The 24421-nt window shown below is 38.2% G+C and overlaps 3 protein-coding genes across 7 annotated transcripts in view; 2 read left to right on the top strand and 1 right to left on the bottom strand.

Moving 5' to 3' along the window:
* On the top strand, positions 1–3751 carry LOC143895034 (uncharacterized). Its single transcript, XM_077401803.1, has 2 exons — positions 1–1732; positions 1924–3751. Exons 1-2 carry the CDS (start codon positions 296–298, stop codon positions 3487–3489), a joined length of 3003 nt encoding a protein of 1000 aa, XP_077257929.1. The 5' UTR covers positions 1–295; the 3' UTR covers positions 3490–3751.
* LOC143895042 (protein rolling stone) lies at positions 3504–14241 on the bottom strand. Of its 3 annotated transcripts, none has more exons than XM_077401818.1 (2): positions 14025–14241; positions 3504–6276 (listed from the first exon to the last, which is right to left on the bottom strand). In XM_077401818.1, the coding sequence occupies exons 1-2, from the start codon at positions 14152–14154 to the stop codon at positions 5405–5407; spliced, it is 1002 nt and encodes a 333-aa protein (XP_077257944.1). In that variant the 5' UTR covers positions 14155–14241; the 3' UTR covers positions 3504–5404. The 3 variants fall into 3 exon arrangements, with proteins under 3 accessions (XP_077257944.1, XP_077257945.1, XP_077257947.1); XM_077401819.1 differs by lacking the exon at positions 14025–14241 and adding an exon at positions 11523–12213; XM_077401821.1 differs by lacking the exon at positions 14025–14241 and adding an exon at positions 7349–7807.
* Positions 8083–24421, top strand: part of Ca-ma2d (Ca[2+] channel Muscle-specific alpha2/delta subunit) — a 20137-nt gene continuing 3798 nt past the window's right edge. Inside the window, exons 1-10 of one of the 3 annotated variants that reach the window (XM_077401795.1) lie at positions 8083–8097; positions 16749–17129; positions 17418–17499; positions 18138–18430; positions 18781–19382; positions 19688–20022; positions 20246–20512; positions 21250–21378; positions 22422–22789; positions 23708–23912. In XM_077401795.1, the coding sequence (XP_077257921.1) occupies positions 17050–17129; positions 17418–17499; positions 18138–18430; positions 18781–19382; positions 19688–20022; positions 20246–20512; positions 21250–21378; positions 22422–22789; positions 23708–23912 (2361 nt within the window). In that variant the 5' untranslated portion in view covers positions 8083–8097; positions 16749–17049. Of the gene's footprint in view, positions 8098–16748; positions 17130–17417; positions 17500–18137; positions 18431–18780; positions 19383–19687; positions 20023–20245; positions 20513–21249; positions 21379–22421; positions 22790–23707; positions 23913–24421 lie in introns of those variants that run through there. The other 2 variants (XM_077401793.1, XM_077401794.1) reach the window with 2 other exon arrangements.

Here is a 24421-nt window from a genome sequence, read left to right on the forward strand (position 1 = left end):
CACCGCGCGATCCTCGACGACCCGCGATTATTGCCCGGTGTGAGGCGCGGATCGCGGAGGAACGGATCGCACCTTGGAAATTTTATCGCGGAGACGATCTTTGTCGGTAAGAAAAATGGAGGGCTCGCCGAGACCCCCGGTAACGCGCGCGCGTGCCACCGGCCGTAACCTCGGGCTCCTGGAACGGAGGAGTCCCCTCTTGCCGTGAAAGAGATACGATGCTCCGTCGAACGTCGTTGTCGCTGCGCACCAACGTGGGCTTCCTCCGCAGTGCCAGTCACGGAGCGGACCACCGATGTCTCGCAGAGGAGGACGCGGTCGCGAGAGGATCAGCTCCGAGGGCGAGGAAGCGGAACGCGCGTCCGCCAACGGGCTTTTCGCGTCGTCGAGAACGGACGAGGTCGGTAAGAAGGACCGAAGGACCGGGAAAAATGAGAGCTGGCACCGGACGACGCCTGGGAAGGGCGTCGATGTCGCGGAGACGGTAGCCGACTTTGAGAAATGGCTCGAGATGCGTAGCGCGGAGCCGCCGGTGCCGGTGCCGGTGCCGGTGCCGGTGCCGTCGAGCATGGACCTGGACGCGGCCAAAATGGTGGAGGGCGTGGACCGGTATCTGGGCGAGGAGGTGCTGTCGCACGGCTGCTTCCTGAGTAAAGATCCATATGGCTTGTCCATCGACGTCGATCTGGCGGACGCCAAGAAGCTCGACCTGTCGTCGGGCTACGATCCGATACTGCGGGATCTGACGCACGGCGAGAACCGGCTACTGGAACCACCGTGCGAGAAGGTCGTCGACGAGTTTATGCTACCGGAGTTCCAGCTGGATCATTTGGATCCATTGGCAGCGCTCACCCCGGACGACATGATGGTGGCCGGTGAGATTCTGCCGTCCGCGAGCAGCCAACCGACGTTAAGCGTGGAGAGTCGAGATGTCGAACGAAATATTTCCAGAACGGAAATTCCAGCGGCGCGGAACAACGAGATCCCGCGCGAGAAATCCACGCGGGTTGCTCTCGATGATCGGCTACCGGCGAATTTAGTCGCGAACGAGATGGAAGATGCGAGGACGGAACGGGAAATCGTAGCGCGATCTTCGGCAAGTTCCTCGGAGCTCTTCGTCGAGGCTCTACCGCCGATGGAGGAGAGCTCGACGAATACCACGGCGAATCCCATGGAAATAGCCGAGCGAGAGACGGTAATGGAACGATCGAAAAGGACGAAACTCGAACCCCGCGTCGTCGAGAAACGTCGACGGATGATGGAGCGATTGGAGAAGAAGCTCGACGAGCGTATCAACGGCGAGAGCTTTGCCGTTGACGCGGACTCGCTCGACGGCACGATGGCTGTGGTTGCTATATCCACCGACAAGATCTCCAACGTGACGCAGATCGTTATCAATACTGGCACGGAGAAACAAATCTATCGAGGCAAAACCTCGGAATTGATCGAGGCGACGGGCAACTTCCCAAAATTGCCCAAGATAGATACTTCCGCCGCGGTTTGGAACGGCGCGGTTGAGTACGGTACCGACAATCCGAGTAGTCAATATGAAATTGTTGTATCCAATGCATTGGAGGAACTAGGCATCACCGACGACAGCCTCCAGCCCTTGTGCGCCACTGAACGCGACAAGGTGTGGCTCTGTCCACGAGACGGCTGTAACCGACAGTTCGGCAGATTGTACGCTCTGAAAGGTCATTTGTTGGCCCACTATGGAGTTAGACCGTTTAAGGTACATTAAAAAAGATATCGTGATATCTATATTTTCTTCCTCCGATCTTTTTTAGCGCGGTGTGATATCATTTTGCGGCGAATAAAGTCGTTTAAAATTAATCTTGCGAAGCCCTTGAAATTACTCGGCCTACGATCGTGTTTTTTTTTCTCGTTTGTTTACGATTGTCTTAATCGGCTATATTTTTACAGTGCGACTTCGAGGGCTGCACTTGGGCCTTTTATTCCGAGTTCAAGCTGAAAAGACACAAAGAGACGCATCTGAAGCGCAAGGATTACCTGTGCGAGGTGGAAGGCTGCAATCGTCGTTTCACCACCGTCTACAATCTGTGGAGCCACGCGAAATTGCACAGTCGTCCCAATCGGATCGTTTGCCAGGTGCCAGACTGCGGCGAGAAGTTTCAAACGAAACGAGCATTGGAAGTACATATGAAATCACACGACCAACGCCACGCACCTTACGTGTGCCAGCACGAGGGTTGTGGCAAACGTTACTACAGTAGCAACGCATTGACGTCACATCAGCGATCGCACAGCTACAAGGAAGTGGACGTCAAGTGCTCGTGGCCGGGCTGCGGCAAGACTTTCGACAAGCCTTGTCGACTCAAAGCCCATATGCGTTCTCACACCGGCTACAAGCCCTATCCTTGTACTTTCCAGGACTGCGAGTGGGCCTTTTCGTCGTCCAGTAAGCTCAAGCGCCACCAGAAGAAGCACACGAATGAGCGCAAATTTGTGTGCGACGTGCCGGACTGCGGCAAGGCGTTTATGCGCTCGGAACATCTGAAGGAACACCGGCTGACGCACACGGAAGGTCGCCTCTTCGAGTGCTGTATGTGCGATGCCCGATTCTCCGCCAAGAGCAGTTTGTACGTGCATATTAAGAAGCATCGGCGGCAGGCCAAACCGGATTTGAACGTAGTCAACGATATGTCCGTGAGCACTCCCAACGATCGGAAACGCACGAGAAGAAGAGAATCTCATTACTCGCGAGCGAAGCCGACTAAGCCGAAGCGATGGAACACGGAACTGACGAACGCCGCGGAGACTATCGCGAAGGAAAACGACGTCGAGAAGCGGGGCGCCAGCGCGTGTTCCCAGGGTGACAATCAAATGGAGTGGCTATACCATTGTCCGATAGATACGTGCGGGCATTTGATCAGCAGCGAGACAAGTCTACGCGAGCACGTGTTAAAAGCACACGGCGTACGTTGCGACGATTTGCTGACCGAGCCGTCTTCGGACAATGCCGACGTAGATTACGTTTTATATACCGTGCACGACTCACCTCCAAGTTCACCACCCACTGCCGTCGAAGAACGGATGGTCATGGTGACTCCGTGCGACGCCGTCATCCTCGACACCTCCTCGTCGAGAACGGATCGTTGTTTGCCGGAACCGGAGCCGCCGCCGCCGCCACCTTTCAACACCTTGCTGAAAAGCTCGGAAACGTTCCGAACTGACGAGCGGGTCGAAAAGGAAACTGTATCGGTGAAGGAGCAGGGCTCGGCAAGGACAGATCTAACGTATTCCGACTGGTCTAAACTGAAGAAGAACGGCGCATCGACGAATTCGGTGGTAACGGAAACGTCGGACGTTGTACCGGGCACGAGTGGTGATTTGAGCGAGGGTCTGTTGTTCGCGGAAGAATTGCCGTCGATGTACTATCAGGACGATGTGGCGGGTACGGAATACCAGGTGCTGCTATTAGACTCGAGTCCGCTCGAGAGTGCTAGTAATTTGCGGGGTCTCGAGTGATTTTTCGTGACGGAGAGTGCTCTCGACCGAGTGATCGTATAATTATTTTGGACACGATAATTTTCAATGTAGCTTAAGAGTGGCATAATAGTTTTGAACAGTAACGATTGTTATTATATTAAACATAGCTTTTTTGTGGTAACTTTAACACGATCTGTGATCCAGGAGCTGGCCTCAGCCTAATATTCATTTGTACTACGCCCATAATCGCTTTAAATCGTTATTTTATTAATAAATCGTTGATATTTTTCCATAAAAATCATCATCTGTGTACTTCATTGCTGTCGTTATCCGCGACTATGACGCGCCATACGTGTGTTTACACAAGTAATTTATTATTTTGCTTTTAATGTATTTATAAGTTTGTTTTTTCAATTTATATTTTTATAATACACACATGTATATACATTCATAAAATTCTCTCACGCTTATTGATCGATGTAATTCAACGACGTTATATCACGTTACGGGAAGTCTATGCGACTTAATACTTTTTCTAAAATAGTATTGAATTACCTAACGACAATTACTTACACCAAGTTGTAATTGAAAAAAATATACAAAAATGGAACGTACAAAAGGATAGATATGCATACAATTCTTGATTATTTTACGCTACGGATTTATCTACATATATGCGCGCAAATCTATCTTTTATCGATAACGGTTGAAAAAGATATTTGTTTACCGCGATCAATTGGCTGCACACCCAATAACCATGCAGCATGTAGACGCATCAATAAGATAGAAGTTAGGTTAAATAGGAACTCTCGAATCTCTCTTTGCACGTTTTCTTCGAAACACACGAACGAACATTGAGCTCTTAATAAATCATTACGGTTATATTAATGTCATTCCAAATTGTATGTGCATCCTTATGTAAGCATCTTACAAAACATACTTTTCATTTGGTACCGTCTTAATAATTATTAATTTAATAATTCTTCGTATCGAAATTTTCATCTAATTTACGGCCATTAAATTAGTAATTATTATACATTATTAAATTCCGAATTTAGATGTAAATATAAAAAAAAAACACCTCAGTTTTGTAAGTATTGTTAATAAGAATAGTTAACACCAAAGAATATTTGTATATCTTAAATATACACAACGTTCACGTAATCTGGAATGAATTGCAATAGTGCGTTTAAAAAGCAAATCAAATGTGTAATTTTTATCTATCAAAATATATAAAATGCATTCCATACTTTTCAGCGTTACAAAAATACGAGATAGTAATATCATACGACGCATCATATAACTAAATTATGGAGTGAGAATACAGATTCGTACAATTCAAATATAATGAAACGTTTGCGGAACGTTTACCGTTTCTGTTTTCCTCAGCAAAATTTGCACTTATTTAAAATAGAGAAACACTATTTTACATGAATTTTTACTATTTGCCAACGTGGCAAACAGTTGCACGCGTTGAAAACAATCGCGGTTCTAATAACCGAAGCGTTCACAAATATTGTCAGGCTTCTACGATATCGTCATTATATAATTTCTAAGAAATATAAGCAATTTTTCGCAGAATCTACACAAATTGGGAACGACCATACGATCGGTATATTAGCTATAATCATTGTTTTTCTAGTTCGCTAGAGAAATATTGCCGAAGACGAAGCTCGGAGTCACGAAGGAGCGGATCACCTATTTGGTTGTATCGCTCATCAGACACTGCTAACGTCCTATTAATATTTTATCGTTTCTACAAACAAGCTAGATGACCACAGGAAGCTCGCTCGTTAGAGAAGGATTCTACTCGCCGGCGCGCAGCCACGTCAAAAAGGCACATTTCATCTTGCCTCGTTGAATATTAAATTGTCCCAGTGCCTCGGGGTCCTACAACGCCAAGAGGATATTAGGCGGACAAAAATAAATGTATTTCTACGTAAACTTTTATCGATTAAACTACTTCCATTTGTTTTTCTGGAAGCGGTTTATCGTCCGTCATGTTTATCTGCGTAGGTTTGCCGAATTTCTCAGCAGTCTTGCGATAGATGCGGTCTCTGATGTTTGTCAGCGCGCAAACGACGCAATGCAGCACCGTTACAAACGTAAAACCACCGATACAAACGATCAACGTCCGCACCGGTTTCTTCCAATCGAGGACTTTGTAGATATAGTGGGAGCCGTGCTTGTCAAGGCCGCCGGCGACATAATAGATCACCGAGAAGATTACGTAGAACACGACGATCGATAGGCACCACCAAAAGTTCCGCAGGCGGAACGGTACGTCGGTGACAAATAAATCAATCAGCATCAGCACGCTGTTGCACACGTGCATCATGATATTGAGCGGGTCCACTCGATGGATTTCCGGATCGTATACGGTGAGCCAGTAACTAATCGTCACGCCAATGGCCATATCGGTCGTTACGACGTACAGAAACCAGTATAGTCGGTCGGTGGACTCCAATTTGAGATCGCGTGGATCGAAGCCGGGTATCTTCTGCGATCGCCATCGTTTCGACACGAGAATACCGCCGATCAACGCTTGTGTAATACCCAAAGTCATGTCCCAGTTGGTCAGATAGATTGGCCATTTCTCGCGCTGTAACAGCGGTTTGTAGCTGCCGAATTCAAATATCGAACACACGACGAAGGCGGTCCAAGCGAGGAAGATTGTCCAGCGGTAGTAGAGGTACCAAATGGCCACGTACGACTGGCACTTTGGTTCGGACAGCACACGCGCCTGCGGTGGCTCCCGTCTAGCCGCCCGTCTCCACCTTCGCCCGATCTCCAGACACCAGAGCTTGTTCACCATTGCGCGGCGACCTGGAAGAATGACGGACCCCAATGATATTTCTTTCATATCTATCGTTAAGAAACGTGGACAATCGGCATATTTTAAATATGCGAGTTGAATTTGAAGCACAAAGATCAAATTTAATATGAAAGGACTAGAGTGGCGTACTTGGGAAAGTGGGTAACGAGACGAAGGGATACGCACGCGTCGCGAAGAAAATCCTATAGAGCGGAATCGAGAGGATAACGGAGAACCGCGCGCCGACGACGACTCGCGACAAATAACGAGGAGGCAGCCGATTCAACCTGAAACTGGTACATAGCGGGAACCAGCGGTCACGCTATTCCGAACGTGAGCGCGCGATCCGACGATTAACGCCTTAATAAATGTAATTATTGTCCACGAAAACGACCACGCGTCGCTTCGCCGCGCTCGGATGAGCAAGCGCACGTACGACAACCTCTTCCGGCTTGTGCTACGATCGAACGATAATGCAAAATTTTGTTCTATGCACAAGCATAATATCAATTATAACCCTCCGTCTGTATACGTGGGTCGTGGGTCTACGGCGTTCGAGCCAAAAATGTGACGTCTGCTTGTAACTGTAAAACTTGCAAGCCTGCCAGAAAATATTAAATAAACGATGTTTATATCAAAATGACTAAAAAATCGTCGACTACAACGTAGGGCGGATGTTTTGTGATTTTTTTCAGATTTTTTAAAAATATTTTAAGGTAGGGAAAAATTATACCAAAAAAAAATTATAGAGAGGGATAATACGGCTATTCAATACTTGGGAATTTTATCAACATTTAAGAATTATATAACTTTTTAATACCGAGCCAATATGCGATATAAGGATTATATATAATATTGATTAATTTGATAAGCTAGAAGATTTTATTTTTTCCGTCGGGGTTTTTAAGATTTTCTTCGTAATTTCGAAGGTTTTCAAGGATAATATTCATCGTTAAGTATCGCAATGGATATGTCGCTTTATTGACAACAATAAAACCTCGTCCGAAAAATGATAATTCGCTCACGAAACGATAGCGAGGCGGCTTCGAAGGTTTTTCAGCGGGCATTTTTCGCGCGACTTACATAGCGAGCATTGTAGGAAGAGCAACGGCAGTCGTTTAGAGGAAGGCAATCCTGCGAACGAGAGTACCATCCTCGAGAGAGACTGTCTCGCGAGTCGCGAGTACGCGTGATCGAAGAGCACCTAACCTAACCCTAACCTAACCTAACTTTTACCCGAACAGCTGCTTGATTTGAACGATGACAGCCGACCGAGATAAAACGCGCGACGCGCGAGCGCGAAAGAGGGGCGGCTTTTTCAAATACTTTATCCGAAATTCGAGGAACGAATACAGACACGGTCACACGGAGAATAATGCCGACACACCCGACACCTGTACTTATGCGAATTTACCCCTCTTTTCAGAACAATTATAGATAAATTAAGAGTTAAGCGATAGAATCGAACGTGTCTTTCGGCGCCTTTATAAAAAATTATCAAAATTATTATGAGAGAATGGTTATTGTATTAAAGAAGCGATGCGCGAATCGAATGCGGCTCGAACGTCGCGCTAAACGATCGATAATATATTCGTACTGCGCGAACCGTTGATAATTTCAACTTGAAATTTGAATCGGTGACTTGCTTCAGGCCGACGAAAACGAGAGAAGTTTGAATCCGCTTCTCCGCCAATTATAATTGGCGACTATATAAGGTACGGAATAGCGAGAGAGGTTTCAACGAAATGGTCCGACAGTCCGACTGTCCGGCGGCGATCACGTTACTGGCGACTGGCGACTGGCGACGAGGGAAATAATCGAGGCGCAGGCAGGTAAGCGTCGCAAGGTGCGTGATTCACTACGTGAGTATCCAAAGTCTGCCACATTTGCGGCTCGAGGTGCGTTGCTAATGGCCTAGGCCTCTAATGGGCGACGATCTCTCATGCACCGTCACGTATTCGGGTGTTCGTCGTGTCTCGCTGGTGGTCGTGTGGTCTCGCGCGGCGCAGATGGGAGGCCACTTTGAACTAATTAACCTCGTTGGTCCGGCCGCGATGCTGGAGGTTCACACGGCGTGACAAGAGAGATCGGCCGGCGCTCATACATAACGCGCGCCGGCGAACGGAAGGTCGCGCGCGGTCAATCAGCCAATACTGATTCACCGTTCATTTATTACAATCTTGGTCTATTATAGCTTGTTATATCTACCTTCGCGGAAGGTAGAAGAAAGAGAGAAAAAATAACGTATGGGCGCGACTCGAAAGAAGATCGCCGCGGACAAAATCCGTTCCATGAAATTGGATTTCTCATCTCAAAAATTCCCAACCGGAACTGCGCTTCACGCTTCTCGAGCATCTTCTTCTTTTTTTAACGTTCAATTATTTTTTATCGTGAATTTAGGATTACAAAGAAATAAAAGTAGGAAAAGAAAAGGCAAACGCAAACACACTGGACAACGTGCAAAGTATACACGGGACTCTATATTTTCGCGCTTTACCAACGACGAAAATTGTCACAATTTTTTTATCGATTACGACGAAGATCTTTTATAAAATTAGAATTTGTAATTACACTTTTGACCTCTGAATTGATTAACTTTTATATTTAAAATTGACCATTTTAGTCATTGTTTCTCATCCCTCGTTTCGATATGTTGTTTGATTCTTCTACATTATTTAAATTGTTTATTTATGAAACTAATTTTATATTTCTGCTTAATTTTTGACCGGTTGAACATGTTCTGACGAAGAGTAAGTCGAAACGTAAACGATTCTTCTTCTCACTATTCAATAAATTATTATTATTTATATTAAATCAATATTTATTTCTTGTTTTTTTGCTCGGGAGATTGGCCGTATGATTTGTATATTTAGAAAAAAAACTTTGGACATCGGATATTTATCTACTTTTTACTTTTAGACATTGCAGAATGCTAAAAAGTTGTTATGTTAATTTTGTAAAGGCATTATGAAATAACAAATATATAATGAGATATCGTTTCGCTAAAACTGTTATCGTGAATTTACGGTTTATCTAATGTTTATTGAGAGTTTTTTTTACAATGTTTCGCGTGATCGTAGTAGGAGATAAGAGACTTTCCGATCTGCAAATTGCAACGCGAGCAACACTGGTTTACTTATAAATAATACATATAAGATCTTTAATTAGATAATTCGCAACATCATGATATAATAATTATAATTTATTAGTGTTTAAGAGAAATTAAAAAAAATGTAGTAAAAGATTAACGAACAATTATAATTATAGTAATTATTAAGTCTTTTATTTTAAAGATCGACGATTCGTTGATGTTCTCTAATTTTGTTTTTTTTTTTTCGAAATTTTAAAGACTAATAATAGAAAAAAAAAAGAATCAAGAGCAAACTGTGTTAGTGAAAAGAAACTTTTGATTAGCCTATCGATTTCGCAATGAATAAGTTTAATTTAACTTTACGTTCTTTTAGTTTTCAATTAATGAAATACCTTGTATTATTCTCACGGTACGACTCAATTAATCCGCCTTGTTAGCGTTCATTTCCTTCCTAAAAGTATCGATCGTATTTCCGCGTTTCGCGCGATTGGGACTGTCAGATAAAATTCACATTTTCATTTAACACAGAATATTACGCAGAATTCACACAAATGTTCTTCTACTCGCGGAGTATGATTTGAGAAATTTTGGTGACTGTGACTTCTTGTTCGGTCAGCCGACGTGTAAACGCATGTACGACCGATGTCGACGATCGACTAAACTTGGCGAAGTTTCCGCGCACAAGCGGAACATACGTGAAAACGACGCGTCAGAGATTGATATCGGGATAAACGATAATCGTCGCGTTTCGCGGGAAGCGATACAGCGTAATAAATGTGCGATTACGTATGTCAAGGTAAGCGTCAATTGAAAGAGAAAGACAAATTAGAAAAGAGAAAGAGAACGAAGATATCTTTTATCAAGGTCGTGTGAAATATATAGCTAAATAAAACAGTGTTTGTGCCTTCTCAATCGGGAGATCCATCTGACCCATCTGTGCAAACTTTTGGTTTTCACCTGCTATACGGAGATAAGCATGCATCTATATTGTAGACAATTATGCATGGTACAGATGAGAGATATCCGGGCATTTTATTACATTATATATAAATGTTGCGTATATGAAGCTTAGGCCTAAAAGCCGATCGTTTTTCGGTGTTAATATATATAAATATTACACGACAGAAAAAAAGAGAGCAAAAATGGAGTGCCTTTGTGTGTGTGTGCGCGCGTGTGTGTGTATGGTGATATATTAGCACGATCAGATAAGCTTGATGAGATCGCGGCGTTTGAATTCGGACTGAATTTATTTGAGATAAACTTGTCAATAGAATGTGTTATTAATTTTAAAAATTACGCGTTACATTTCTCCTATAACATAATATCAATGCATGCACGACTCTTCTTGTTAATTTTGGACAGATCTTTATTTATCTATCTTTTTGTCTATCAATCGATAGCGATGGATGTCAGACTAGAGACAGTGCCAGACTAGAGTCAAGCTCAACACACACACACACACACACACACACACACACACACACACACACACACACGCACACACACACGCACACGCACACGCACACGCACACGCACACGCACACGCACACGCACACGCACACGCACACGCACACGCACACGCACACGCACACGCACACGCACACGCACACGCACACGCACACGCACACGCACACGCACACGCACACGCACACGCACACGCACACACACACACACACACACACACTACACACTACACACGGAACTTTTGAACCCTCTTTCGCAATTTAATATTTAATCGGACACAATGGACGCCGTTGGCAAAATCGTCATCGATTTTCTTCATGACCGCGAGCGGTTGTAACGTGTCAAATACATTTATTGTTCATGGCATCCCCGTGTATCCCGTACATTCTATCGATCAGATCGATACATCGGATTAATAATTAAGAATATAACAACAAAGATTGTTATTCCTAGGTCACATTGTCATCATAACTCTCAAATCACCTGTGATGGTACATCGTTTATATTGTAAGATATGTCACTTTGAAAAATTTCGTTCAATTCGAAAATCCAAGAATCTTGATGACATCGCGATAATTTGACGATCTCACGGAACCCGAGAAATATATATAAATTTAAAACTTTTACTGGGGAACACTGGGGACTTGTGAGTTAATGTTTTACAATTCGGAGAATTCAGGGAAAAAATGGAGAAACACGCACCGCATAGCACGAACAGCTTCGGCGATTTCTTCGAGACGATTCGTTCGATGTGGTCGTTCTTTTCCAACATGTCGCGAATCTCGATCTCTTCGCACTCGGGAGGCATTTCTCTTTTATTTTTCAGAACGATTGGCTTCCTCTCGCTCGACGCACGTTTCGCCTCTGACTATCCGGCACCGGTACCGCGTGCTCGCAATCAATATCAATCTCGGGGTGAACACCGGTCACCGGCGTGAAGTTTCCCTCCCTGAACCTTTGCGGACGTGTTCCCCACCGAGAAATCCCCACCTTGATCAATAAGGACACGTGACAGAAGATAGAACGATATTCGAAACTATCCCGACCGCATATTATAGACTTCTGCGAATATATTTGGACATATTGAACATATTGAAACACAAATACAAAAGTGGTTTTGATATGTCGTTTAATTAAAATAAATCATTTATCAATAAGAACAAAAATATACATACGAGTATATCAAATATTTTCACAAGTAATTAACGATCCTTAAAAAAAAAACAAAACAAAAAAATATGATAATGCCAGACAGCACGCATGTCTAAAGGACGCTTTTAACTAGGTGCGTATGCCTAGTTTTTTCTTAGTTTAAATATCACCTGCAACAAAAAAAAATAAATTGTAAAGTGACACGCTTTTCCAATGGTCATATTTAAAGAGCCTTATTTAATAAATGCGTAATTTAAAAAAAATATACATATATGTATTCTAAAAAATTGATATATAAATTTGTTATTTTCTACTGCTGGGAAGTTCAGTAATATTATAATATGTTATAATAAACTATAAAATAAAGCATATTTAAAAAACTATTTGAAATACTTACGATCTATGCAACGCGGATTTTTATAAAAACGACATGCACACCCACATCGTTACCTAGAAAATTTTTGTCGCACTGAACAAACGCGTTATTGCTGGTTTTAATTTTTTTTGCTTTTCTTCACTGGTCTCTATAACAGATCTTTTAAACATATACTCAAGACTTAAAGCACGTTTTTTTAACTGGTAAATAAAACTGGTTTAAAAGTGGGCCTTATTAGATATTCGACTCAGCGAGGTATCTTATATAAGCATCCTATTTAAAATCTCTGTAAAGAATTTATTGCAACAAATATTACCTTAGTCGGATAAGATGATATTTTTCGCAATATTCTTTACAGAGATTTTAAATAAAATGCTTATATATATATATATATATATATATATATATATATATATATATATAATTATATATATATAATTAATTGTCAAGACGTTTCGACCATGGGTATATATAACATCAATTTAAAAAGATCAAAACCAATGGTCGTATTGTCATGACAATTATAATGATAGCCAGTTAGGTCGAATAAAAGTTTTTACTGTTAATTTGTATCAAATAAAGTTCGCGAAAGATGATAAAAATACGCAAATATATATATATATATATATATATATATATATATATATAAAGTAAAAAAATAATTTGATAAATATACATTTGGGTGTATTGACCGTTATTATGTAATAGTTTTTATAGCTCAGATATAAATGCTTCTGTAATTTAAGCAATTTTTATTTTTCAGTCTTTACATATAGATATTACGTAAACTAAAGTGAATTTGTGATACATGTAAATTTTCAACGTATCACAGTTCTCATCTGAATTTTATTACAAAAAGTTTGAAACCTTGAGCGCGCGCTAGTAATTATCTTGCATAAATAATGAAATCATATTTTTAAAAATTAGTCGGGAAGAAAAGAGCAATTGAGCCGCAACAGGATGTAAGTGTTGAAAACTTCAAAACTTCTATATATTGAAAATAATTGACAAACGTTTCGGCCCTTCATGGGACCATCTTCAGCGTCGGTAAATACAAATTCTTAAAAACTAACGCGACAAAACTTAACGCCACTAAACCGCAACAGTGTTGAATGCGAAGAGGACCACTGTAAAGATTGTGATAAGATGATATAATAATTTTAAAATTGTAACCGATTAAATGATTTTCATGGTCGATTTGAAAAATGTGTATCGAATAAAAGTCACGGTCGAAGGTAATTATATGCAAACAAATATAAAACGAAAATAATTTGTCAAATATGCACACTAGTAATTATTTTAATATTGATTAATTTTTACTTTATAAAATGCATTGTTAATGGCAATTATCACAAATAAAATTAAAGTTTTTTATTTACACACAATTTAATGTTTATAAAAAATATTAAACTTTAAAATATTTGAAAAATATACTTGTGTAAAAAAATAATAATGAAATGTAAATATTGATTCGACAATCGTATTTTTCAAGAATGGAATTTAGAAACGAGATCTTTGATTGTAACCTGAAAATGCTTGATTGTAAACTATATTGTGACATTTGACTTTACGCCTTGTTTAAAATTTTTCTAAAATCAGTCAAAATAAAAATTTGCACAGTGTTTTAAAAGTATCTCAGTGCTACGTAATATTATCGTGTGTTACATTCCAGGTACCGTAATAGGAAGCCACGTCCGCAATGTCGAGCGAGTCCTTAACATTTGGCTGAAGCCGTGCCATCAGCAGATCGTGATTTTCTAGGATTTCCCATTCAGTCTTGTCTCGATTTTGCCGGCTAAAGCTCATCTTGCGCCTTGCTTGCCACAGTTTACTAGTTACTACTCGTTTGTTGATTTCCCGGTTACTGTGTTTCACCTGTGTGAATTGTACATTATATAAACTAACAGCTGAATGTGCGATTACCGCTGACGGCGAAACACGCCAATTTTTACCAACGCGCATGCGCCATGTAGATACTGTACATATGTAGGCAATTACCTTAGATAAACTTAAAGTTTTTTTTTAAATGCTTATATTTAATTGCTAGTGATTATTTATTATCTTGACCTTTTAATGTTTGAAACGCGCTTTTTTTTTTAACAATTTGTTATATAAGACTCAAGAAAAACGAAGTTAAGATCACTTTGATCTACAATCGTGAATATTTCATGATCCCCCAATGCCCGGAGCGCGGCATTTTCCAAATATTCGTCAACTCAAAAGCGACGACTCGGAAACAGAAGAGTGCAAAATTAATATAAACCATATTTACACGTTATTTATTTTTTATTTTATGTTTCATGACTAAATATTTTCTATGAATTTTGCATAAACTAGTTAGAAAGTTATAATAATGCGGAAATGTTATTTATTCGTAATTTATGCGCCACGTTATTCACGTGCCGCTCCTATAATGCTCGAGCGTATGACGTTGCAGTTGTTAAGCCATTAATTATGTGATAACTTCCTTTTCGTGATAGCGCATCGTGACTTTTTCGGACCTACATAATTTTATAATACCGCATAATATGCATAGAACATATTCATCGCAACTTGCTAAGTTTTTTTGCGAAAATTCGTTTCCTTTAACTTCGACGAATATGCTTGTCTGCAGCTGATTGTAAATGATGATCATAATAGGGTTCTTCGGTTCGAATCTTTATATCTGTAGTATCTGTACTTAAGAGGTAAAGGATCGTATATGTTCATTTTTTTAGCATTTCGAGAAAACAAGGTTTAAAATTTTAAAAATAAGGAAATGATATATTTTTTTAGATATAAAATTAAAGTATATAGCAATTTAATTTATTAAGTTTTTAATAAAGTATCTTAATTGATATGTTTGGTAGTGCTACTGCCAATAATACACTGTATCTGGATTTAAAAATTAGGCATTATAAAAATTTTTAATCCGACTTTTTCTAAACATTGTATCTTAGGAACTTGTATAATAATAGACATAAGACGCTTTACCGTTATAGGTACAGTTTAAGCTTTTATTATACTGAAAAATGTATTAACTCCATTTTGACAAAAACTGGAGACACGATTCTTTTTACCTCTAAGATACAGATATATAAATATAGACCTTTTAATTATTGTCGTCTTTAAATGTTCATTTTGCGGTTTTCGTGAGAGTATCTTTTAGCTCCACAATTATACGCGTGTGTAATGATTGCAAAACTGCAAAAACTACATCACGCGATAATGCGATGAGATCTAACACGAACGTCAGATAATTACATAATTCAATTTTATAATGTTCTCACGGCCGAAAATTATTGAAATGAATGATACTCTCTTGTATTTTATAATTCGCATATAATACAAAACAAAACGTAAATACTAGAAGATATAAATTCCTATTATTTAGCAAAATAAAGCAAAGAAGCAAAAATAAAAAAATAGCACAGTTCTTCATCGAGGCATGCTATATTTCTAACGAGTAAAATGCTATAAGTACCTACTCATAATTTCTTTGATTAGTTTGATTAACGCATCATCCCCGCAAGAAATTAATTGGATCATGTAAAATTTGAATCTAAAATTTTCCTAAAGATATTTTATAAAACTTTTAATTAGTTTATAGGTACGGATCATTGCTGCCACTAGCATCTTATTATAGATATTTAAAGTTCTTTTATTTTATAACTATAAAAAACGGGCTAACTATGTAAGAACCAAGCGCGGTAAATAATGCGCGAAAGTTTTAAATAAGTTTTTTTTTTATTTTTATTTTACATATTTTCCAACTTTGATTGCGCGCCGACTAAATTTGTCAGACTTGAAACACAGCTCCGGTTGGAGTAGTAAAATCTTTTCCCTATACCTAATTAAATTGATTCGATTTAATTTTTGATGCTACATGCATCTAAATAACTGTAAAAAAATTTATTTATTTTAATTATCATATGTGGAAATAAAATGATTAGCTACTGTAGCAAATTTAGGGACCAACATTTTTTTGCAGCGAGAGCTATAATTTAGCAATAGTATAGCAAAACCTTTTGCTCTCCCTGCAAAAAATGTTAGGTGTCCCTAAATTTGCTACAGTAGCTAATCATTTTTTTTCATATGATAATTAAAATAAAAGAAATTTTTTATCCCTATTTTGCGACTAAAGCTATAATAGCTAATCCTTTTTTTTCGGTAAAATTTTATTAGGAATACTGTGAGAATTTGAATGTATATACAGATTTACGACTTTTATATACATTTTTTTCTTTGGATGTTCCTAAATCTTGTGCGAGTGTACAGTGTAATAAAAAGTTTACTTTAATATATTTTAATTGATAATAGTTTATTTTTTAATTGCCTCTTGCAATATACGGTAGATCAAAGCGTTCGAAGCATTGGAGAGATTTGATATCTCGTAAAACTGGTCAAATCCAATCATTTAGATGCTGCTTTGACCGGCCGGCATGATTTTATTAATATCCACACGAGAAAACAAGAAGGAACCTTTAGAGCTTCAATAAGACGGCGCTGCTCGAATGCCAAAAATAATCGGACTGGAGGTGAACTTCGCAGCCGGTTTGCTCCACAATAGACACTACCAATCGAGTTAATCCGTTATCGTGAGCTTTCGCGGATCCGTGTTCTTTCTAGAAACGGAGCTGAGAAATATAACGTTCCATTGGGAACGAATAGCTGTGTCTCCAAGGCAAAAGAAGAGGAAAACGGTCGCAGCGATTTTTGTTCATGCCGACGACTGCAGGTCGATGTTTCGTCTTTTATTTCGCGTTGCTGTTCGTCGTGTGTCTGGCTAAAGACGCGCACATGTAAGTTCCGCATAGTAGCGCAGTATATAGAATATGAAAGTCATGAATGTGCTTTAGATAAACGCATTATAAACGAATTAAAAAGAGAAAAATAAAATTAAATAATGAGAATACGAAAAATTATATATAGAAACTGAGTAATATATGCATATATATGTATTATTTACAAGATTTGTTTTTAATTTATTGCTTATATCGTATCACTACATTTTTCGATATGCAACAGCAATTATATCGATGTGCTTTCTCGGATATTTAAATTGAATATTCACGATTTCTTCCCTCAAGAGTGGCCAGATGGGCGGACAAGTTGGGCACCGAGTTATGGGAACTCGCGAACGAAATAGCCCGGCCCGAGGAACTGCTAGAAGTGAGTACGCGAGTTTGCTCGAGATAATAAACATCAAATAGTGAAAATTCGGAGAAATCCCGCAATTTCTTGCGCAAGATAACATATTCTTCGATTTTATCCAAGCAAGAAAAAATTTAAATTGCAATACTTATTCTTTAAAATTTACGATTATTTGCAAAAGGTAAATCTTACATTGTCCTGCTTTTATGCAAAGTAGAAAAGTTATGAGACAATGAACGATCAAAACTACAGTTGAAACATAATTCACAGCTCCATCAGCAACTCTCTTTCCATTTTTACCATTTTTTGACTCGATATAGATTATTCTCGCTTCCAAGTGAAGAATTGATCATGTACATCGTTTCATCTGCTGACTGTATTATTCCTTTTATTTTCTTATTTTTTTACATTTTTGACTTCACATAGATGCATTGACTATTTTTATTTACTACACTCTAATTTTTTTATTTATTTGTTTATTTGTCACAGAAAATTTATTATAAAAAAGAATAATATCTTATTTTTCAATAATTTCTGTAATATAAAATTTTTTATACATATATTTTTAAATGCTTCTAATTTATATATTTCTAATATTGCACGGATAAAGGAATATTAAACAGGAATATAAAAGTGGTATTTAACAATTCTTTTAGAAATACAAAAGCATGAACGCGCGAGTTGAAAATAAGTCCGGAGAAGAATTGGTCAACATAATCAGCGAAAATGTAGGTAGGATGCTGCGTCGGAAGATGGACGCTGTCACCTGCATTCGAATAGCAGCCGAGGACGCTGCAGAAAGCTGGGACCCATCTTCCTTGAACGTATCTCGCGTAAACTGCAACCTCTCCTACATTTCCAGCAAATGCAGCCCTGTCATAGGACATGAGTCAGCAAAAGAGAAGAATCATTGCAAGAAGGTTGTGAAAGAGTACGGGGACGTGTACAGGTGAGCAATTTTACTCTGCCTCATTGTACGTTTCTTCTCTTCAAATAGCTTCGCGTGAAAATTAGTCACGGAATTATTTGAGTTAAAATGGCAAAAATTTTGGTGAATTAAGAACGAATGATGCAAATAATAACTCGCTTTACATTTGCACAGGACTAATTAGGAAGGATCTGAAGTTGATTCTTAAAATTATATATTTTTATGTAATTTTATATGTTTATTAATTTAAACTTGCAAAACAATTTAATGGAAATTATTTTTAATAAATACGAGCAATAAAATATACCGTTTTCGAAAGCAGAAAACTATCAAGTGAAATAAATCGAAGAAATATTACGAAATGATTCCAGAGACATGGAACTGATCTCGGACTCGCATTTCTACAACATCCCGGTGAATACGAGTTACTCATCGGTTCACATACCGACCAACGTGTTCGATATCACGCCAGAAGTGGCTAAAGATATCGCGAGGACTGAGCCGCTGGACGATATGTTTCGTCAGAATTATGAATCCGATCCGGCATTGTCATGGCAATACTTTGGTTCAGTTACCGGTATGCTCCGACAATATCCTGCTATGAAATGGCAAACGAATCCCGAGGACGTCGAGGACGCCGAGAACGCCGACAATGACGATGATGACGATAATAAAGATGATGACAGTGATGGCAAAAATGACAGTAAGAAAGACAACACTAATGATGATGTTGATGATAATTATGTTAATGATGATGATCATGATGATGGAAATGATGACGACGACGACGACGACGATGATGATGATGATGATGATGATGATGATGATGATGATGATGACGATGATGGTTCTCCTGCTGATTTGTACGACTGCAGGGTACGTAGTTGGTTTGTCGAGGCGGCCACATGTAGCAAGGACATGGTGATCCTAATGGACGTCAGCGGCAGCATGACCGGCATGGGAAAAACTATCGGTATAAAAAATTAGTTTCATTAAGAAAATGCATGGAATTCCAAGTGTACAGTTAAAATTCTTACAATCAAATCTTATAGATATAAAAAATTTTAGACTTTTAGACAAACAATACAAAAAAAAACAAAAAAAAACATAATTTTTAGCTTAATAAATTAATGAGAAAAATTAATAAATTAATATTTGTCATTTTTTTAATTGGCTTATCACGACTATTAATTTTATAATTAAAAAGTTGCAACATAACGTTATTAAAGAGTGTACCAATCGCATAATCTTACAATTAATGAAACGGTATTATGGCAGCAAAGACAACGGTGATCTCAATTCTGGACACCTTGTCGAACAACGACTTCGTCACGATGCTGAAATATAACAACGAGACGACCGAGTTCGTACCGTGTTTCAAGGATATGCTGATTCAAGCCACGCCGGAGAATCTCGACACGTTTAAAAAATCTATGGACAAATTCGGTACAACGGAGGTCGCCAATCTCTCGATGGCCTTCACTAAGGCGTTCAGTCTACTCAAAACCTACCGGGAAATACGTGGCTGCGACGTCGACTCACCGTGCAATCAGCTCATCATGCTCGTTACCGATGGTGTTCCCGGAGGAAAACTGGGGATTGAACTAAAAGAGGTTGTAACATAGTCGTCACTTGATCGAATAAACTTTTGTTGTTCTACGTCTCGCTTACCGAACTTTTGCGTGGCGACGAAACTGTTAAAGAATCTGTTAAAGCATCGTAAATATAAAACATGAGACTAACGCAAAAATAAATAACGATAAAATAGTTCTGACCGTAAAAATTTTTCTAATAAGTGAACATTACCGATTGTGTGTTCTATTTCTTCTATTTTAGGTATTCAAAAAATGGAACTGGAAAGAAAATAGTACTCATGTACCGGTGCGGGTGTTTACGTATCTTATAGGCAAGGAAGCGACGAAGATAGACGAAGTCCGGTGGATGGTAAGATCGTGTCTGAATCGCGGCGACTACAAGCATGTGCAAACACAGGAGGAAGTGCGCGAACAGGTGCTCAAGTACATCCCGGTTATGGCGCGTCCCTTGGTGCTTCAGGGTGCGGTACATCCTATCGTGTGGACGCATGTTTATGCCGATGTCACGGTAGGAATCGTCATTTTAAGTGCAATACATGTAGATCTTATACAATTGAAATTGAATATTCAATTGTGTAACTGTATTTTTTAATTGCGTTTAAAGAAAACTTGTCTGAAAATTAAAGATGTTATTATGATTCATAATAAGAAAAGTTTTTAAAGTTTTTAGAAGAATAATCATTTTTATGTTGTTACGAACGTTAATAATATTTATAATATTTATATTATTTGTTTTAAAAAATGTATAATTACAGTTTATTCGTCATTACCCTGGTGGAAAAATATCTCCGAATTTTTCATATTATTAATCAGAAGTTTTATAAAAATTTTCAGATTTTCTCAGAATACTCTAAATTTTTCAGATTTTTTATATGAATTGGAACGTTTTTCAGAAAAACTTAGACGAAATAAGAATAAAATATTTTTCGCTAATATATCTTTGTAGAAATCTGAATAAATATGAGAAAATCTGTGCAATTTATCAGAAATTTTCATACATACGGATACTGAAAATATTCCGAAAATCTTTATCTAATTAGTTCTGAAAGTATCTGAGCATGTATTTTTTCAGAATTTTTCATAAGTCTCAATTTTTGCAAAATTTCTGAGAAAATATGAGAAATTTTTTCACCAGGGTACGGATAATTTCGCTTTTCTTCCAATATTTTTTACGATGTTTAAATGTTTTGTAAAAGTGAAAGTATACGTAAAAAGAATAAAACAAATATACGTAAATCCCATCAGAATCCGGCACTTGCCGCTTGGCTGTGGCTGGTGATGAAGCATGAAGAACAAAACTCGCGACTACAAAAGTATAAGAAAGGAACAAAGCTGGGCGTGCAAACAAACAGGGACGCAATCTACATACTGCAGGTTTAGATACAATCAAGAAAGCACCCTCGCTGCCTGTCCCTATAGGCTTTCCAAGCACTCCGCGTAGATCTGTATCGCGCTATATCTCCCTTGGCACATGCTCCTGTATTTAATATCTCGAATATCAAACGGAGTACAAAAATCACGCGATGCGATTTCGCTAAAAATTTTCTTTTAGAAATTTTTTAGATATTAAAAAATTCGTTTTAAATCAGTGGATAATTTCTGATTTTACTTTGTTTGATAATTCGTGTAAGATCAAGTGAGGTAATAAAAAATGGCATTTGACTTTATTAAATAAATATTACTTTTCGTTTTTTTTTATAATAGATATTAATTGCTGTATGTGTTTAGATTATGATTTAATTGAATATACCTCGCTTGAGCTTAAAGTCAAATGCTTGATGGTATCTGGAGAAATTAGCCTTAGTTGAAGTGTCAACCTGGAGAGCTGGACAAACACACCCGCAAGTAATTAATCGCTAGGTATTGGGATATGGCTAATCGATGCACCGAGTGGTCTCCGGCCAAATTGGTTATTATTAGAGGAGGCTGAAAACTTTCTTGGTACCTCGAGCTAGGTTTAGTACCCTGAGCTATTGGCTGGGCTTTCATCAAGTTTACTTTATTCATTACTTTTTTTATTTATTTCCCATTATTAGATCAGTGTTAGCTGCTATACAAGACGTTCGGGATTAAGCGGACAACCAAAGACTATTTAAAAATAATAAAATATCACCCGACGATGAGATTTCTTAAATCAGATTTTGATTTAAAAATATTACACGCGATGACAAATGTATATTTGTATAATCAATTCTTGCGAGACTTCGGTTGCACCCTTGGTTCCGAGACGCGCTCTATATACCTCGGCATTGGAGTGACCGAGAGTGGATTTAGATAGCGTGGCTCTTCGCTTTTATTCCAACTTGTTGGAACTTTTGTTCCACCTCTGATGTGTTCACTCCTCTTAACGAAAATTGTAAAGGGGACGATATATCGTCGTCGAAACTGTTCTTCATTCTTGCGATCGCTCTGCGTAGATGCAGAAGGACGAGAACATTGAGGAGGACCCGGCCATCCTGAACACCACCGCCTGGAAAGAATATGAACTGTTGACTTCTGTGAGCACACCTGTGTTCGACCGCAAAAGCAACCGCGAAAACATGACAGATGCGAAGAATGACACACTGTTCGGCGTGGCTGGCACGGACGTGCCGATCGACGACATCCGTAAACTTACGTTGCCATACAAACTTGGCGTGAACGGTTACGCCTTTATTGTGTCTAACAACGGCTTTGTGATACTGCATCCAGATCTCCGGCCGGTCTACAACGGTCGGCTTAAAATGAACTATAACAGCATTGACCTTACGGAGGTGGAGATACTCGATGATGGGCGCGGACCAAGGTAATGTAATGACGTTTTGATCGTTCATTATTATAGTTTCTTCCACAGATCGTATACAAATACAAAATATTGAATCAGTTACTAAATTAAAGAAGTGTGTAAATTAGAAACTTGCACATTGTTACCTCACCATTTATTTTCGCTCATAAAGCTTCCTCCATGAGGAATTAACAAAATTATTAGCATATAAAAGATTGGCTTCCTCATAGAGAAAGCTTTATATGAGCGAAAAAAAAAATGGTAAAGAAGCAATGTGCAAGTTTCTAATTTGCACACTTTTTTAAATTTTTATATAACACACTTTCACAGAAAATAGACAATAAATAAAGGAACTTAATTTGAATAACAGTTTGGGATTTTCTCAATATATTTTATTGTTTAATATAATAATATATTGAGAAAATGTCAAACTTTTTTATAATAAAAAATTTTTTGTATTTATAATTCAAGCATAAAAAAATGTTTTAATTCAAAATTTTATTAAAAATTCCTTTCATCAATTCTCATCAAAATCAAAACCAACTTTTCTTCAATGATACTCTTTATTTTAAAAAATATAGCTCGATATTTCAAAATTCGGAATTTGGAACTTTCACAGGCAATTTTAAAAAAAATTAAAACTTCCTTAAAATCTAAAATACTATAAATTTTCATAAAAATGACAATAAATAAATGTTGTACAACTTTACTTGTGTGTGTGTTGCGCGCGCGCGGGATATTAAAAAAAATGCGATTTTTTGACGTTTTATTAGAACATTCTGAACACATTGGCATCGAAAACTAAAAAAAATTTTACGAAAACATAGCCTCCTCTATGAGGAAGAAAAAGATAAAAATCTTATATTTTTCGCTAAATTGTTACGTTTTTATTGTTATTATCTTTTATTTGAAATGTTTACTAATTATAAACATGCACAGGGACCCAGGTCCTGAAATATTGGAGCTGAGATCAGCGTTAGTGGATCATAAGCGAGGTAACATGACAGAGATTCCCGTGAAATTACATTACGATGACAATCGTCGGGTCCACTTCGAGAAACGTGATTATTTCTATGCGCCTCTACCTGGCACACCATTCAGCCTTGCAGTTGTTATACCTAACTACGGAACTACGTGGATTAAGGTAGAAGCAGTATTAGAACCGCAATTTTCCTGATAGAAATATTTTACTGAAATTATCTCTCAATTGATCTCATTTCATTATTATTCCATAAGTTTTATGATACCTAACATAAAAGAAATTTTATTATTACTTTTTAATATTTTTATTAGTATAATTTAACTTTCTTTGTATTTCACAGTATTACATTTAAAAAGAAAAATTATTATTTATTTTGAAATATATTTAGTAAAAAAATCATTATTTATTTTGAAATATATTCAGTAATTTTTCAATAACTTTCATTTTACTTTTCATTGATTTCATAGCAGCAAAATATTTCCATTAGAGTCACCCGCTAAAAATATTATGAAATCGATGAAAAGTGAAATAAAAGTTATTGAAAAATTATTGAATATATTTTAAAATAAATAATAATTTTTTTATGAAAAGTAATGTAATATTGTGAAATATAAGGAAAGTTAAATTATACTATTAAAAAATAATAACCAAATTTCTTTTAGAGTAACTCC

Source organism: Temnothorax americanus, unplaced genomic scaffold (assembly GCF_048541705.1).
Source record: "Temnothorax americanus isolate GAGA-0224 unplaced genomic scaffold, ASM4854170v1 Scaffold15, whole genome shotgun sequence".
Classification (NCBI taxonomy): Eukaryota; Metazoa; Arthropoda; class Insecta; order Hymenoptera; family Formicidae; genus Temnothorax; species Temnothorax americanus.

Bases quoted from the DNA above. Each gene is read 5' to 3' on its own strand.
- LOC143895042 (XM_077401818.1), bottom strand. From the start codon at position 14,154: ATGAGCTTTAGCCGGCAAAATCGAGACAAGACTGAATGGGAAATCCTA. The intron at 6,277-14,024 runs GTACCTGGAATG...TCATTCTTCCAG, and splicing joins GGACGTGGCTTCCTATTACG to GTCGCCGCGCAATGGTGAAC.
- LOC143895034 (XM_077401803.1), top strand. From the start codon at position 296: ATGTCTCGCAGAGGAGGACGCGGTCGCGAGAGGATCAGCTCCGAGGGC. The intron at 1,733-1,923 runs GTACATTAAAAA...ATATTTTTACAG, and splicing joins ATGGAGTTAGACCGTTTAAG to TGCGACTTCGAGGGCTGCAC.